Here is a 19,185-nt window from a genome sequence, read left to right on the forward strand (position 1 = left end):
GTTCACTAGAGCTTCCCAGGTTGCCACTGGAGTCCTCTTCCACTCTTCCATGACGACATCACAAAGCTAGTGGATGTTAGAGACCTTGCGCTCCTCCACCTCCTATGTGAGGATGTCCCACAGATGCTCAATAGGGTTTAGGTCTGGAGAATTGCTTGGCCAGTCCATCACCTTTACCCTCAGCTTCGTTAGGTAGGCAGTGTTCATCTTGGAGGTGTGTTTGGGGTCGTTAGCATGTTGGAATACTGCCCTGCAGCCCAATCTCTGAAGGGGGGGGATCATGCTCTGCTTCAGTATGTCACAGTACATGTTGGCATTCATGGTTCCCTCAATAAACTGTAGCTCCCCAGTGCCAGCAGCACTCATGCAGTCCCAGACCATGACACTCCCGCCACCATGCTTGACTGTAGGTGGGACACACTTGTCTTTGTACTCCTCACCTGGTTGCGGTCACACACGCTTGACACCTTTTGAACTAAATACGTTTATCTTGGTTTCATCAGACCACTGGACATGGTTCCAGTAATCAGTGTCCTTTGTCTGCTTGTCTTTAGCAAACTGTTTGTGGGCTTTCTTGTGCATCATCTTTAGAAGAGGCTTCCTTCTGGGATAACAGCCATGCTGACCAATTTGATGCAGTTTGCAGCGTAATGTCTGAGCACTGACAGGCTGACCCCCCACCCCTTCAACCTCTGCAGCAACGCTGGCAGCACTCATACATCTATTTCCGAAAGACAACCTCTGGATATGAAGCTGAGCCCGTGCACTCAACCCCTTTGGCCGACCATGGCAAGGCCTGTTTTGAGTGGAACCTGTCCTGTTAAACTGCTGCATTGTCTTGGCCATCGTGCTGCAGCTCAGTTTCAGGGTCTTGGCAATCTTCTTATAGCCTAGGCCATCTTTATGTAGAGCAATAATTCTTTTTTTCAGATCCTCAGAGAGTTCTTTGCCATAGGGTGCTATGTTAAACTTCCAGTGACCAGTATGAGAAAGTGAGAGCGATAACACCAAATTTAACACACCTGCTCCCCATTTACACCTGAGACCTTGTAACACTAACAAGTCATATGACACCGGAGAGGGAAAGTGGCTAACTGGGCCCAATTTGGGCATTTTCAGTTAGTGGTGTACTCACTTTTGTTGCCAGTGGTTTACACATTAATGGCTGTGTGTTGAGTAATTTTGAGGAGACAGCAAATTTACACTGTTATACAAGCTGTACACTCACTACTTTACATTGTAGCAAGGCGTCATTTCAGTGTTGTCATATAATAAATTATTTACAAGAATGTAAGGGGTGTACTCACTTTTGTGAGATACTGTGTATGTATATATATTTATATATATATATATATATATATATGAACATGTTAATTTACATAGCTGGTAATGTAATTTCACACTAAAGTAACTAACCATCATTGTTTGTCTCCTTTTTGTAACTTACCATCACTGTTTGCTCCTTGTTTATGCATTCTTTTTTGTAAGAAAGAATCAGGAAATAATACAATGTACAGCAGGTATAAAGTCTATAAGCAGTTGTAGCACAAGTTACACTTGAAGCAGATAACTAAAATACAGCAAGCTTTAGATGGATAGACCACTGAAATGTAACCACGGTATCACCTGATGCTAGATTTTTAAGTAATTAGGAAAAAGAAACTCAGTGTAAGGATCTACTACTATAAAAGGAAGGGGAGGAGTAAGGAGCTTGGGTGTGAATAGGGAAGAATGGTTGTGGTCTCATTGGCAGGCTTTGTTGAAGAGGGATGGGAGCCATTCTAGGTATTCAGGGGGGAGAGATAGGGTGTAGAAAAGGAAAAACATGCCAGGTAAGGTAGCCCAGTGGGGAAAAATATGGGGGACAGGTAATGCAGAGGGGGGGAGTTAAATTTGGGCTTAAGGAGGCAAAGAGAGGAATGTAAAAAGCGTAAAGGTGAGAAAGATTAGAAAGTGGATGGGCAAGTCGATTTGGTGCTGCTTTGTGTGGAAGGCACTTGGGTAGGGTTATACAAAAGAGGTAAGCTTTTTGTATTCCTCAGTAAAAGGGAAATCTATCCAGTAGAAACATATGGTTCATAGTTCCCCCTTTTCCCCTTTTTCCCCTCTAAATTCATTTTAGGCTTTTTTTTCCACATCTGACCTGAGGAGCACATGCGCGGCTTGGGTAAAAGACAGATTAGGTCCTCTTTATCCTATCTGATTTAACTGGCATAAGATTCCTTTTTTAATTGGTATTACATAACCACAAGTTTGTTCAACCTGTGGAGCCATCAGAAAATCACCCCATTAATGTACTGTCATTAAAATGTAATTTCTCCTTTACGAATTTCCTCTTTTTTTCTGTAAAATAATACATGTGTACTGTGGTCGCACATGACTGAGCTCTTGTTCTACTTTATAGGGGGAACGTGGGAATCCTGGACCTGAAGGACCTTCTGGGGAAAAGGGATCAATTGTAAGTAAAAAATATTAAATACAACCTACAGCTAAACAGTTGACATAAATATGTGAGCTGTTCAACCTGAGGAAGGATTTGCAGTTCTGTTCAGTCACTCATGTGATCCAGTTATCTCTGCCAGACAGCATAGGCATCTCTAGCTGAATGGACAAGAAAGGAGCAGCAGCACATTGATGAGTTCACTTTCCTCTTGTAGATTCTGTGATTTTTAGAGCATTATTTCTAGATAGGATGCTTTGCTTTATTGTCTTTTTGTAGATACAAAGCAGCTATTTTGTATACTTAAAGTGGACCTTCACCCTCTTTACCTACTTTCCATTCCTTTCACACAATCACAGAACTTTTTTTTTTTTAAGACCTTTTTTGTTTGTAAGGGCCCCTCACTCCTGGGTTAATAATTTAAGAAAAACGAGTGCACCCTCCCAACGTTCTGGAATACCTAAGTCATGGATCCCAGGAGGCTTCAGGGCAATCTTTTGAAAATGTGCATATGCTGGGGTGCACCATCAGAGGGCCAGCTGTGTATGTTCCTGGTTCTAGCAGCTGGCACACAATGACATCAGAGAGGGTAGCGCAGGACCTGTTCCTCTCTTAAGTGACTGTAAAGTCTCATTTTTTCATGTTTTTTTAAAATACCAAACATGTTATATTTACCTCCTCTGTGCAGTTGGTTTTGTTCAGAGCAGCTCAGATCCTCCTCTTCTCAAGTTCCTCTTCGCTGCGCCTGGCCCCTCCCTCCTGTCCAGTGCCCCCACAGCAGGCAGCTTGCTATGGGGGCATCTGAGCCGAGCTGCAGCTATGTGTGTCCTTTCAGACACAAAGCTGCCATCAAGCCCACCCCCCCTCTCTTTTGATTGCCTAGCTGACTTTAATTGACAACAGAAGGAGCCAATGGCACCACTGTTGCGTCTCAGCCGATCAGGAGGGATAGTCTCCGACAGCCGAGGGACTCGTGAACATCTCTCGACAGAGATGGGGCTCAGGTAAGTATTAGAGGGTGCTGGGGCAGCTGCTACACACAGAAGGTTTTTTTATCCTAATGCACCTAATGCATTAAGATAAAAAAAACTTCTGCCTTTACAGCTCCTTTAATATAAATGTGCCTTTTAACTGTTAATGTGGCCAGGCTATGAACATTTGAATATGTATACTTATGTTGCAGGTCCCCACCTTCCTCGTTAAAAAAAAGCATCCAGCAAAACACCTAAAAATGTATTTCAAAGAGAAAAGCAAAAAATATCTTCCAGTGGGCTCATTTAGCTGATCCTGCTGGGTCTGAGAATCCTGAATTCCTTTAAATGGCACTTCTTCTCAGTAGAGGAGTGGGTCTGCTTTAAGTCTTAAATGAGCTCTCCTTGACCTCCAAAGCTGCAGGCACCATGGAGCAATTCATCCTCAAATTTCACAGTAGAAATAAATTCAATTTGAGTCTCTAAGCAGCTAATGTCACTGTGTTCCTTCTCCCAAAACAGCTACTCTGTGTTTATTTTAGAGATTAGAAGGCTGTAAAGCTGCTGAGTCACTGCTGGGAAGGGGAGCAGGGGGAAGCTTAGCTGCTGAGACTTGTAGAGGGCAGAGAAATACTTAAACTATTTTCCCATAAGTATTGGGAAGCCTGCCTTTACACGCACATGAACTTTAATAGCATCCCAGTCTTGGTCTGTAGGGTTCAATATTGAGTTGGCCCACCCTTTGCAGCTATAACAGCTTTAATTCTTCTGGAAATGCTGTCCACAAGGTTTAGAAATGTGTCTATGGAAATGTTTGACCATTCCCCCAAACGCGCATTTGCTAGGTCAGGCACTGATATTGGAGAAAAGGCCTGGTGTGCAGCCTGCACTCTAGTTCATCACAAAGGTGTTCTACCGGTCTGAGGTCAGGACTCTGTGCAGGCCAGTCAAGTTCCTCCACCCCAAACTCGCTCATCCATGTCTTTAGGGACCTTGCTTTGTCCACTGGTCCAAATCATTTGCTGGAGGGGGATTATGGTGTGGGGTTGCTTTTCAGGGGTTGGGCTTGTCACCTTAGTTCCAGTGAAGGGAACTCTTAAGGCGTCAGCATACCTAGACATTTTGGAAAATGTAATGCTCCCAACTTTGTGGGAACAGTTTGGGGATGACCCCTTCCTGTTCCAACATAACTGCGTACCAGTGCACAAAGCAAGGTTCATAAATACATGCATGAGCGAGTTTGGGGTGGGGGAAATTGACTGGCCTGCAGAGTCCTGATCTCAACCTGATAGAACACATTTGGGATAAATTAGAGTGGAGACTGCAAGCCAGGATTTCTCTCCAGCATCAGTTCACTGGAACTCACAAATGTGCTTCTGGAAGAATGGTCAAACATTTCCTATAGAAACACTCATACCTACTGGACAGCCTTCCAAGAAGATTTTAACCCTATGGACTAAGACTGGGATGCCATTAAAGTTCATGTGCTTGTAAAGGCAGGTGTCCCAAAACTTTTGGTAATATAATGTATCTAATTCCACGGAGTCAGTTCCTTGCTGTCCGGATAAATAAGATGACATTCTATCACTGGCGAATGACAGAGGGAGAGACACAATGGAAGCAGGCCTTCATAATAATCCTGTTGTTGGTAAGTTTTTACCAGTGACAGGATCGCTTGTTTCACTTTTCCCCTAGAAAAGCCTGATATGATATCTATGGTATCTGTTTATGGAGTTGCCTTTAAACTCTGGGTATACAGAATCTTAAGATCCAAAAAATTTGAGCTCAAGTTAAGGGCAATATGTGGAAATAAAAAAGGTAAAATTCAGGCAATAAACTACATTTAACTCAGGGTAGCAGTCTGACTGTGTCCTGAGCTCAGTATGATATTAGTGTTTTCTCTGTGTAGCAGAAGGAAGACATTTCCTCTGGCAAAGCACGTTCATTGTAAAACTGGTACCAGAAACTTATGTAATGATTGTTTTGTGGTTTCAATGGAACTTGCAGATTTTCCGACTTTTCTGCTGAGCTATTCAAGAGCAAAATTATTTTCCATCATTATAACTTATGCTTTAAGCAGTTGCATTGACCACCAGGGTAACATTACAAGACTTATTGCATGGAAATGTAATTTAACATCTTTTCAAGTTGCCGCAGGACATATACAGCTACAGGAATGTGAAAAAACAGCAGAATCTTGACTGCTGGAACTAAGTATCTGTGATTTCCCAGAGTCCCTATAGACATCACCTACATGTGGTTCACCACAACTATGTACACTCTGCCCCAGCTACTACAATTCATGTTTTTCTTTGTCATTTGTACTGTCAGCACCCAAACACATCCTGTCTGTCTGCAGGCCTCTGACATCCAAATACAACCTGCCTTTCTGCACCCAAATAACATGCCTACAACCAAACAACTGTCTGGCTTTACCCAAGTAGTGCCTACCTTCCTGCACCTCATTTAGAGGGACCGCCACTCTTTTGGAACTATAGTATATCTCTCTGTCCTTCTTTCCTCCTCAGCCTTCACTCTGTTCTGATGTGTAGGCTGCTAAAAATTATACTATTTAAAGTGTTTCTAAACGTTCGGAGAATCAGGTAATATATTGCAGTTTACCAGTCCTTAGATGTGGTGGCTGGATTATTTTTGTTTTTAAAACTAATAATTTCAGCAAATACAGAAAATATCTATTGATCTTGCCAGAAATGCAGTATCCTTATCACTTCTTCTGAACTGAAAAGAAAGCAAAAACATTCTTATCTTTCTTGTGTAAACTACTAGTCCCATCAGGCCACAGTTTAATGGAGATGAAGTCCAGGCTGTAGGACAATCATGGCTCCCTACATAGATACAGTGGAGGAATGAGCGTAGCAACTCAGAGATGGAAAGGGTGTTATTTACTGACTAAGCAGGTGAAAATAAAGGGAAAGAAGCTTGAAAAAAAGAAGTCTAATGTAGTCATACAATTCAAGGACTGGTAACCTGCATTATATACAGTTTTTGTTTTTTCGAGTTTAGATACTCTTTAACTCTCAAACATCCCCAACTGGAGCACATTGGACCATGCTTTATTGTTTTTTTTATTTGTCTTCTTCTGGATCAACTATAGGATAGTGTATATGGCTGTTTTCTTTTTGTGTGTTTATTTTTTTACCGGTTGAACTAGATGGACTAGTCTCTTTTTTCAACCTAACAATGTAACTATGTATGTAACTTTAACTAACAAAAGCATTTTACTGCACTAAACTTTCCTTCCAACCTAAGGGCTTGTTCTTATCTGTACATTGTGGCAACCTGTAAAAATGCAACATGAACACATTAATGCATTGCATTTTCTTTCACTTTGAATGGCACCCAAATGCACTCCTGCAAGACTGCTGCCATGCACCCCAACGCACAGTGTGCGTTGTGTTGCAGTTTGCTGCAAAAAAATGCAATACGCACTAAACCTGCCTGCAACCAAACACAGCCTCCCTGGCTTTATCCAAATAAAGTCTGCCTTCTTGCACCCTGCCTGCAAAAAACAGCATTCCTGGCTGTACCTAAATAAAGCCGGCTTTCTCACATGCAAAACGTCTGTCTGCAACCAAACACAACCTGATTTTCTGCACCCAGATCCCCTCTGCCTTTCTACACCTAAAAAGTCTCCTTGTAACCATATAGCACCTGGCTGCTTGCAGCTAGGCATGACCTATAGGCCAATAATGGCAGCTCCCAAATATTACTAAGTACAGGATTTCTTTAAAAAGTTTATTCAATTCAGCACTTGATTTTGCTGATATTTTAATGTTACATTTTATTGGTTTAATGAAAACTTTTCTATTAACTAGACATATTATTTTTAGGGCTATCCTGGACCTCCGGGAACACCTGGTCCAATTGGTCCACCAGGATTACCAGTAAGTGAAAACTAGCACATCACAACTGTTATTACAATGCATTGATTTGATGTAATAGATGTTTTATTATGTAGATGCATAGGTGCAACAAGGCAAAAAAAAAAATCTCTCATCCTATTACAGGGTCCTGTTGGACAAAGAGGACCACCTGGAATACAAGGTCCAAAGGGTCAAAGAGTAAGTACACTGATCTCTGAAGATTGCTCTGTATGGATCTGTTTGTTAGAGAACTGAGAGGATCAGCATTTGGCTCCACTCAATACACAGTGCTTGTTACACCTAACCTGGCAGAGACCATAGATTTCATAAACCTTTCCTCAGGACGGAGAATAATAAATCTTGCATGCAAATTATTTTGTCAAAGTAGAGGGTACATCATATAGAGCTTTTCAGCGAGGGGATGAAGTTGAAAGCCTCACTTGACACTGAAAATGTTGTAATTGTAGAATTTTTTTTAGAAATGTAGCATATTGTTTAGATATCTTGTGCACTCTGTGCCATTTTAAAGCTCCTTTTTGGGCAATTGTATCTATAACTGAAGCACGCAGTGTAGTTTAATGGATCAGATGATTCTGAGAGCTCCACCATGATCAATAAAACTATCAGTAGAACCACCGAAGCTTGGAAGGTCCACGGTAATGACTGAATAGGTGAGACAAGAATGGGTACTTTAGTTCTTCAGGCTGGGCATTGGCACAAGGTTGATAAATCTGATGAATCTGATGAAACAGTAGTGGCAAAGCCTACACAGAAGGTCAACATGCTTCCTGGAAGTAAAAAAATATATAAAAAAGCGAAAAGCACAGATTACTCTAGTGCTGGCATTCTCCACCATGGTCGCTCCAGAGGATTCATTGAGCTGTAGCTCATTAACTTCCCACTTGATGGTGCCTGCCTGGTCTTGAAGCCAGTGCCACTTTAAAGAGCCAGTGGCACAACACAAACAATCTTTATAGCTGTCTCTAAGGGTGGCATTTTGACCACCAGTGTAAGGTGGCATTCGTTCCACTGGCCACCAATAAACATTTATTTGCAGAGAATTTTTTTCTCTAGGGTTTGTCTGGAGTAAAAAGATTGCTCTAGTGGGAACCTTACATTTTTGTGAAATTTTGTTTTTATTTTTATGTTTGATATAAATGAAAATGGTTTTGTATCATAATGTAGAATTTTAGAAAATATTATATCACAGTTGTGTTAACACTGAGGTTTGTTAGTTTTATTGTATGTATTAAAGTTAAAATGTATATATGTCTTACATAAGTGCTTCTTTGGCCAATAATATTTAGGAACATGTTTAGTTGAGAAAGAGAAATATTACATTCCCCTCTTGAAAACATACAGCTAACTTCCTAGGTCACCAGGTTGCTGGGATATGAGCTTCTCTACAACTTCTTAGTTCAAGACCTTTACTTACAAAGCTTTTGGAGGGCCTCTTCTCCTGGCATGCTTGGTGAAAAAAAACTATTTTTCCTGTCCTTTTAAAAGACATGTATGCAATTGGAAGGATTAGTTATTTAAGAAATGGTCATGACTGGGTTTATACAAGAATCTAAATATCCAATCTTACATTTTTAAAGCTGTGCAGGCTTATGCATGATATGTGTGTGTGTTCACCTTTTTTGCTTTACTTATTATGACTCCAATGACTTTAAGATTTAAGGGTCAGACTCCACCTTTATTCTGACATTCCATGCCCTACCTACTGGCTCTCCAAAGTGCATGTTAGTATCAAGAATCAGAGTTCCAATGTTGGTTGCATTGCATGAGGTCAGGCAGTTGACAGGGCAGCAAATGTCCTACTTCAGGTGACCTTTGACTCCTGATTCTCAAAATGGAAAGTCAGACTTAGATAAAGTCTAAAAAAGATAAATAAGGGGGGCAACTGTCATATATTATAAATAGTCCTGCTCAATCCTGTTACTTTAACATAACTAAAGTATATATGTTCATTGCAAACGCTGACATTGCAAGTTAAAGTTGTGCATGCATGAATTCTTGCAAAACTTTGTGCTAAACAGTGTGGATAGAGGAATCTGCATTGCCAGTTGTTGTATTCTGATAGCCAGCTCCCATGAATGTCAGAATACCCAAATAGTGGCCGCTTCTGATTAAATGCTTGTTTTAAAAATCCCAGCTGTCCATTAAAGGGGAGAACACAGGGCAGGGCTGGGAGGAGCCACATTGTTTTGTGCAGCTATTGTCTATGCCCCTTAAAGGTAGGAGTGAAATAAAATACTAAGAGGGAGGTGTGGTAAGCCTGTGACCTCTGAGCTGTGCAACCATAGGAGCTATAACCAAGAGGTCATTAAAAATCCCAGGCCCTGCACTGTTCACACACAACAGCAGGGAAGCCTTGTGGAAAAAGTCAGAAGTCGCATTGTTTTGCAAGTGTGCATGCATGTACTATTTTTATAGCAACTTTTAAGTGTTTGTATTGAATAACACATTTTTGGTATGCTTTAAAGCCCAACTCTGAAAAAAAACTAAAAAAGATCCCTTTCAGTGGGGCTGCACAGTTGCTTGTTTAGGTCTGGGGGACATACTGTAGAAAGGTAGATCTATGTATCCGATCCTCCACTTCTCTGCACTGCTAGACTGGCCCCCTTCAGCATCTTCTCCCCCATGCTCCATTAGGCTAAGGTCCTGGTATTATCAAAACAGTTGCAGGGTCCATAGCCCTACCTTGTACAGTCTACCAAAAAAGCATGGGGGAGCGTTGTCTGTCAGGGGAGCAGAGGATCAGGTAAGTTAAAATGCAAGAACTCTACCATACACTAAACAAGCTGTTACTTTTGTTAGTTTCCTGGAGTTAAGTTTTAACCACTTTACCACCGGAGGATTTTGCTGTCTTCCGTCCAGGCCACTTTTTGCGATTCGACGCTGTGCGACTTCAACTGACAATTGCGCGGTCGTGCGACGCCGTACCCAAACGAAATTTACGTCCTTTTTTTCCCACAAACAGAGCTTTCTTTTGGTGGTATTTGATCACCTGTGCGATTTTTACTTTTTGCGCTATAAACAAAAAAAGAGCGTTTATTTTGAAAAAATAACAATATTTTAAACATTTTTTTATATGAAATTCCCCCCAAAAAAGATGTAAAAACCAATTTTTAAAAAAATTTTTGGCCAATTTGTTTTCTGCTACCTATGTTTGGTAAAAAAATCGCAATAAGCGTATTTTGATTGGTTTGCGCAAAAGTTATTGCGTTTACTAACAATGGGAAAGATTTCTGTCATTTTTGGTGTTTTTTATTTTAACGCGTAATGGCGGCGATCTGCGATTTTTTTTGCGGGACTGCGACATTGCGGCGGACAGATCGGACCCTTGACTGACATTTTTGACACTTTTGGGGGTACCAGTGACATTACTGCAGTAATCAGTGCTATATATATGCACTGTTACTGTAAAAATGACACTGGCAGGGAAGGGGTTAATTTTATTGGAGAGGGAGGGGTTAATGTATGCCTGGTGCTTACTGACGTGTAGGGGGGGAGGTGACTGAGTGAGGCATGGACAGATCGGATGTCCAGCTATGCTGAACAGTCCGATCTGTCACTCCCTGTCACTATGGAGATCCGCCCGCTGTGTTTACACACAGCGGGCGGATCTCCAGACTCGATCCCCGACGATCGGGTAAGAGCAGCGGCGATCGCCGCTGCTCCTCCCCTGGCCCGACTCCCGCTGTGAATGAAAACAGCGGGAGCGCGCCTCCGGCGGCGCGCAAGCGCCGCCCAGAAGGGGGAGTGTCTGACGACGTTAATACTACGTCGTCAGACGATAACGAGCCACTCTGCCGCAGTAGTATTACTGTGAGCAGACGTAAAGTGGTTAAAATTGTATTTAGGTTTTGTTCCTAAATGTAATCAAGTTTCTTCCTTTTGTCTGAGCTTATGTTGGTTCAGGCTGCCATGGGGCACCCTATTTTGTGTAGAGGAATATGGGACACTATAAAGCAAGGCTCATTCCACCATCTTGTTTATGAGGCATTCATCAATATAAGGGATGTTTTTATTTATCACCACAAACATGTTGAAGAACAAAGCATTGCCACACAGCCAGGCACCTTAATGGAATGACGGAAAACATCATAGGAGACCATTTCTTTGTTTTTCTTGTGATTATCTAATTATGGACTACAGCTTCTTTTTGTGTACTTTTCCAATTCCGTCTGTGTCTATTCCTATAACTAAACATGATTAGAAGTCAGCTGTAAACTATTTGTACCCAACAAACAGAGCTAGCGGTGGCCCAGCAGAAAATGAAATACTGAAGTATTTATTTGTGAAAATGTTCTGTGAAGAGTCAGAGAAAAGAACCTAATTAGACCCAGAGTACACACTAATGAAATGACCTTCTCTGAAGTTAGGCAAATGAAACACTTATGAGCCATAAAAATTAGAAATAGCCTCATCTAAACTGTGAGATGTGCACACGGCGCATCTGATCCAGATGTCATGGGAAAGACACGCCAATGGCAATGGATACTTGAAAGAGGAATGATAGATTTGATGGCAAGAAACATTCAACCATGGGTAAGAAGAACTCAAAGGAGATCCAGTGATGGAAAGCTCATAAGATATGGCACCCCCCCTTGAAAATACGATGCACCCTTATTTTATAGAGGAACTTCAGAGAAACTGCAATTAGTACATTTTAGACAACAACAGCAAAAAAAAAAAAAAAAAAAAACTACTGAGGCTTTAAAGGATGAGTACAGTTTAAAACTAGTTGTACTTATACTTTTTGCCCTCCCTTCCTTGTCCTAACCAGCCCATCTTCTCCCTCCCCAAATGCATGTTTACAACCATACAATGGCAACTATCTTGGCCAAGTCTGCAGAGTACATCCATATAGTCTTCTATGGGGCCATCACCCAAGGCTAGAGATGCTTGGGACCTCGCCATCAACTTCTATGGGGAGATCTCAAGCATCCTCAGCCTTTGGTGCTGCCAGGACACTGAAGGCTTGTGGCACTTAAGCACCTGAAAATCTGTAATATAAAAATAAAGTGCAACGCAACCATTTGTGCAAATTATAACCTGTACAAAAAAAGAAATCCAATGTGTATCAGTGACAAAAGATAAATCCAAACTGTAGATATCAGCTCTACATCTGTGAAAAAAATCAACATGACTGTTTAACTAAATAATCCAGTGTGTTCAGTGACCATCGCCTTTAGACAGAAGGCCTGCTCACCTCCCACCAGTAATGACCCCATGACAGAGTCACAATCGCCTGGTACGCCTGGTAGTAATGTCTTAATAGGAAGATATGGGAACACTCCTGTTAAGAACACCTCTAAATCTCGTCTTTCCACTTCTAAAAGCTTGATCATCCATGTATGACCATAAAAACAAAATAGAAAACCATAGTGCTCTCTACTAAAATCGTATATTAAAAACTAGATACAAGGATAAAAAACACTCACAGAACACAAGTGAATATCAAGCAAGTCATCAGCTCACAATGCTGATACAAAAGTGCACAACTTCCTGTAAAATGGCTCCTCCCATCTGTACGCATTCCGCCCCCTCTCAGGCTTCTTCAGCAAGTCACTGTTCCATTTTGTTTTTATGTTTATACAGTGCCTTGCGAAAGTATTCGGCCCCTGTGAACTTTGCGACCTTTTACCACATTTCAGGCTTCAAACATAAAGATATAAATCTGTAATTTTTAGAGAAGAATCAACAACAAGTGGGACACAATCATGAAGTGGAACGAAATTTTTTGGATATTTCAAACTTTGTTAACAAATAAAAAACTGAAAAATTGGGCGTGCAAAATTATTCAGCCCCTTTACTTTCAGTGCAGCAAACTCTCTCCAGAAGTTCAGTGAGGATCTCTGAATCATCCAATGTTGACCTAAATGACTAATGATGATAAATAGAATCCACCTGTGTGTAATCAAGTTTCCGTGTAAATGCACCTGCACTGTGATAGTCTCAGAGGTCCGTTTTAAAGCGCAGAGAGCATCATGAAGAACAAAGAACACACCAGGCAGGTCCGAGATACTGTTGTGGATACGTTTAAAGCTGGATTTGGATACAAAAAGATTTCCCAAGCTTTAAACATCCCAAGGAGCACTGTGCAAGCTATAATATTGAAATGGAAGGAGTATCACACCACTGCAAATCTAAGAAGACCTGGCCATCCCTCTAAACTTTCAGCTCATACAAGGAGAAGACTGATCAGAGATGCAGCCAAGAGGCCCATGATCACTCTGGATGAACTGCAGAGATCTACAACTGAGGTGGGACACTCTGTCCATAGGACAACAATCAGTCGTATACTGCACAAATCTGGCCTTTATAGAAGAGTGGCAAGAAGAAAGCCATTTCTTAAAGATATCCATAAAAAGTGTTGTTTAAAGTTTGCCACAAGCCACCTGGGAGACACACCAAATATGTGGAAGAAGGTGCTCTGGTCAGATGAAACCAAAATCAAACTTTTTGGCAACAATGCAAAGCTTTGTTTGGCGTAAAAGTAACACAGCTCATCACCCTGAACACACCATCCCCACTGTCAAACATGGTGGTGGCAGCATCATGGTTTGGGCCTGCTTTTCTTCAGCAGGGACAGGGAAGATGGTTAAAATTGATGGGAAGATGGATGGAGCCAAATACAGGACCATTCTGGAAGAAAACCTGATGGAGTCTGCAAAAGACCTGAGACTGGGACGGAGATTTGTCTTCCAACAAGACAATGATCCAAAACATAAAGCAAAATCTACAATGGAATGGTTCACAAATAAACATATCCAGGTGTTAGAATGGCCAAGTCAAAGTCCAGACCTGAATCCATTTGAGAATCTGTGGAAAGAACTGAAAACTGCTGTTCACAAACGCTCTCCATCCAACCTCACTGAGCTCGAGCTGTTTTGCAAGGAGGAATGGGCAAAAATGTCTCTCGATGTGCAAAACTGATAGAGACATACCCCAAGCGACTTACAGCTGTAATCGCAGCAAAAGGTGGTGCTACAAAGTATTAACTTAAGGAGGCTGAATAATTTTGCATGCCCAATTTTTCAGTTTTTTATTTGTTAAAAAAGTTTGAAATATCCAATAAATTTAGTTTCACTTCATGATTGTGTCCCACTTGTTGATGATTCTTCACAAAAAATTACAGTTTTATATCTTTATGTTTGAAGCCTGAAATGTGGCAAAAAGTCGCAAAGTTCAAGGGGGCCGAATACTTTCGCAAGGCACTTTATATGTGTTCATCTTTTATGTACTAGCCAGTGTTGTTTGTCACTAATTTCACATTTATTGAGTTCTATATCACCCAATAGATTGGTTGAGCGCAGCCATTATATATCAATATATCATTCTTTTCACTTGTAGTATACTATATAGTCTTGTATACGGTACAAGACTTTGCTACAAGATAGATCAATCTCATAATAGAATGACTTCTACACATCAAGAAGTGTCCAAGTCATATTTATACTGTAATAGGTGATTTGGACATCAAGGGGAGGTTACATTTCTGGAGTGCTTGTAAGAACCTGTTATCCTGGTAGTGGTAGTAGTTTGCATTAGGATAAAAACCCTTTGTGTGCAGGTTAGCCCCCCCCCCCCCTCCAACTTATACTTACCTGAGCCTGATCTTGATCCAGCACTGTGTCTGAGAGCAGTGGCTCTCTTCTCTGCTCTCTCTTTCTCCTCACTGGACATAGAGGCAGCAGCGGGAGCCATTGGCTCCTTGTGCAGTCAAACCCAGCTTGTGAGGAGAGAGCGTGGGGCAGGGTCAAGCACGCTGTGTGTCAATGGACACACAGAGCCCAGCTCAGGATCCAGGCAGCACGTGTTCCCCTATAGCCAGTGGCTTGCTCGGGGGGCACTTGGAAAGGAGGAGGAGCCAGAAGTGCTGGAGAGGGAGCCAAGAAGTGGAGGACTGGGGCTGCTTTGTGCAAAACCACAGAGCAGGTATGACATGTTTGCTATTTGAGAAATAAAATAACTTTAATTACATTTCCGTAGATACTTCCAATAGGTATCTCCTGCTAGAATTTTAACTGTCAAAGAATATCCATACTGAAATGTTAATGTTCCTTTACAGCCAAGGAAGCTGCCGTCTTGGCCTCTGTTTGATCTTCAACTGCCATGATGCTGCACGTTTGTAGCTATAACATTAGCCATTTGATAGCTTCATAGTTTGGTTGAGTGCACAAGCAACTGTAACTATTATTATTTACAGCATTCCTTGAATGCAATTGTTTTGGGAAACCGTTGTTGGGTTTAGTTACGGTTTATTAATAGTCTTGCTGGGCTAGATAAACAGTGAACAGAAAGGCTGAAATACATACCTTTCCTAGAGAAAATACTGCTTCTAGCTTCCATCTGTGCTTTCTCATGAAGGGGAGGACCACCGTTGAGATTGTAAATATCCTTTCACAGCCATCTTTAAAGGTAATTCCCCTCACTTTAGTGATACTGGGGACTGGAATTTTTTATTCTTTGCCCAAACTGAAGATTGCTTTAATGTGAACCCCTGGTCTCCATCTCCATCGTGTTATTACAGTTATTCCATTAGCGATACAAAATACTCATCACTTTCATTCTTGTTATTTAGAGGTTCCCAAAACTTAACAGAACAGTGCTGGGCCCCATAGCAGTTGGCTGGTCTGCAAATAGCTATAGTTTTCATTTTTCCTGAATGTGTAGATTACATGATGCATTTTAGCTTGTTCAAACCATTGCACTTGGAATCACAGTAAGCTTTCTAATTGTGGACAATTTCATATACTCCCTAAAATTTTAATGATATATCTGCATTTTTTCAGGGTCCACTGGGACCTGATGGTCCATCAGGAGAAGAGGGCCAGCCGGGGGTGAAGGTAGGAGAGTGTTTTGCAAGATTTTCTGAAATGTCTGCTGTCATATTAATGTGTGAATAATCTGTGCTCAATCATTTTACTTCCTCCAGGGTGAAAGAGGGGATCCTGGCAAAAAAGGACTTCCTGGCCGTATAGTGAGTACATTTAAGTGACTGAAATCAATTTTACAGTGCATCCTGAAAGTATTCACATTGCTTTACTTTTTCCACATTTTGTTATGTTACGGCTGTATGAAATGTGGGAACAACAACATTTATAATAAAGGTATACTGGACAGCCACTGAAATATCTAGTGAATATTTAAAATGAACAGACACAACAAGAGCAGTTTTGATAAAAAGCATAAAACAAGACTTTACTAGACATCAAAAAACATAAAGTTCCTTACACATAAAAGTTACCATAACCATTAACAAGACTCATACATACACTCCTATTCCCAATATCCCAAAGAAAGGTCAAATAATACTTAACTCTGGTAATGTCAACAGCTTACACTGGATACCTGGATGAATAGGACAATAGGAAATCCTGGCTGCATGCTTGGTCTTTCCACAGCTCCAAAAAACAGACTATTCCTCATGCTATGGACTCTTTTTATAGTCCTGTATACCAGAGACCACACACAAGATGTAATCATTCCTCTTTACCACTCACAGGTAATTTTGTGAATGAGGTCATCAACACATGGTTGCACTTTCCCCCACAACCACATGGTCAATTGGATTTTCGGCAGCCATCTTTAAATACACAATATCAAAAGCTTACTAAACCACCTGTGGGTGAGTGATATTTTTACACATGTATGGGAACATTTGTCATGAATCAGTTGAAATAATCCACAACTGATACAACAGCCTTATTCCAAAATGGATTACATTCATTATTTAAGTTCTAGGAACAATAACCCATAATGACAACATGAAAGAAGTTTGTTTGAAATGTTTGCAAATGTATTAAAAATAAAAAAGGAAATAAATCACATGTACATAAGTATTCACAGCCTTTGCCATGACAATCAAAATTGAGCTCAGGTGCATCCTATTTCCACTGATCATCCTTGAGATGTTTCTACAATTTGATTGGATTCCACTTGTGGTAAATTCAGTTGATTGGACATGATTTGGAAAGGCACCCACCTGTCTATATAAGGTCCCATAGTTACCAGTGCATATCAGAGCACAAACCAGGCCATGAAGTCCAAGGAATTGTCTGTAGACCTCCAAGACAGGATTGTATGGAGGCACAGATCCGGCAAGGGTACAGAAAAATGTCTGCAGCACTGAAGGTCCCAATGAGCACAGTGGCCGTCATCATCCATAAATGGAAGAAGTTTGGAATCACCAGGACTCTTTCTAGAGCGAGCAGCCCGGCCAAACTGAGCTATCTGGGCAGAAGGGCCTTAGTCAGGGAGGTGACCAAGAACCCGATGGTCACTCTGACAGAGCTCCAGTGTTTCTCTGTGGAGAGAGGAGAACCTTCCAGAAGAAGTATCATCTCTGCAGCATTCCACCAATCAGGCCTGTATGGTCAAGTGGCCAGACGGAAGCCACTCCTCAGTTAAGGGACATGACAGCCCGCCTGGAGTTTGCCAAATGGCACCTGAAGGGCTCTCTGACCATGAGAAACTAAATTCTCTGGTTTGATGAAACAAAGATTGAACTCTTTGGCCTGAAAGGCAAGTGACATGTCTGGAGGAAACCAGGCACTGCTCATCACCTGGCCAATACCATCCCTACAGCGAAGCATGGTGGTGGCAGCATCAAGCTGGGGGGATGTTTTTCAGTGACAGGAACTGGGAGACTTGTCAGGATTGAGGGAAATATGAATGCAGCAATGTACAGAGACATCCTTGATTAAATCTGCTCCAGAGCACTCTGGACCTCAGACTGGGGTGAAAGTTCGTCTTCCAACAGGACAACGACCCTAAGCACACAGCCAAGATGACAAAGAAGTTGCTATGGAACAACTCTGTGATTGTCCTAGAGTGGCCCAGCCAGAGCCCAGACTTGAACCCTGATTGAACATCTCTGGGGAGATCTGAAAATGGCTGTGCACCGATGCTCCCCATCCAACCTCATGGAGCTTGAGAGGTCCTGCAAAGAAGAATGGTAGAAACTGCTGAAAAGTAGGTATGCCAAGCTTGTAGCATCATACTCAAAAAGGTTTGAGGCTGTAATTGGTGCCAAAGGTGCTTCAACAAAGTATTAATCAAAGGCTGTAAATACTTATGTACATTTTTTTCCTTTATTATTTTTATTAAATTTGCAAAGATTTCAAACAAACTTCTTTCACGTTGTCATTATGGGGTATTGTTTGTAGAATTGTTTGTAGAATGTTGAGGAAAACAATTAATTTAATCCATTTCGGAATAAGGCTGTACCATAACAAAATGTGGAAAAAGGGAAGCGCTGTGAATACTTTCCAGATGCACTGTACCTGTTTCACAACAGTCTGTCTGGTAGAGATAATGTTTGTAGACTGTCTGTTGAGCAAACCAAAAACCAAGTTAGATTGCAGTCAATCATGAGAATTTTGGATTTAAACTTTCTCAGAGGATATGGTCGGGTTTCCATGTGTCTCCTAAGCTGACTGTCCCACTCACTAGATTCATATGGCTATCTTTATTTCATAGGCTGCCCTGACTCTAACCCTTTGGAAAGGCAGGTCAAGATTCCCAGTTTCCAACCCCCCTCTGCTGTAGTTTCCAGAGAAGTAGATTAAATGGCACAGAATCACCTGTGCAAGGGGTTACAGACCCTCCAAGAAGCCCCATGGAAAGCCTTGTAAGTCTAGCTGCAAAGCTCAGATTTAAAGTGTAGCCGTTTTTATTGTTGCCTGAATCTCCATTGCTGAGATTTCCCCTTACGTTCAGAGAAAGCTGACTCTGTGGGATGAAGCAAGAAAGGGAAAATCAGGAAGCGCCACCTGAGTGTAGTATTATTGTAAATGGTTTAATAGCAAATTACATACCACTCACAGGATGAGTTAAAAATAGCTCAACTGGTGTATAGTGTCACTCTGGTCTCTCC

At 41.4% G+C, this 19,185-nt stretch overlaps 1 protein-coding gene across 1 annotated transcript in view; it reads left to right on the forward strand.

The window, feature by feature from the left end:
• Positions 1-19,185, forward strand: part of COL24A1 (collagen type XXIV alpha 1 chain) — a 417,206-nt gene that overhangs the window by 283,559 nt on the left and 114,462 nt on the right. Inside the window, exons 26-30 of the mRNA XM_082265511.1 lie at positions 2,405-2,458; positions 7,263-7,316; positions 7,440-7,493; positions 16,100-16,153; positions 16,243-16,287. Of these exons, the coding sequence (XP_082121637.1) occupies positions 2,405-2,458; positions 7,263-7,316; positions 7,440-7,493; positions 16,100-16,153; positions 16,243-16,287 (261 nt within the window). The remainder of the gene's footprint in view (positions 1-2,404; positions 2,459-7,262; positions 7,317-7,439; positions 7,494-16,099; positions 16,154-16,242; positions 16,288-19,185) is intronic.

The sequence above is a fragment of the Pelophylax lessonae genome (genome assembly GCF_965119305.1).
Source record: "Pelophylax lessonae genome assembly, chromosome: 8".
Lineage (NCBI taxonomy): Eukaryota > Metazoa > Chordata > Amphibia > Anura > Ranidae > Pelophylax > Pelophylax lessonae.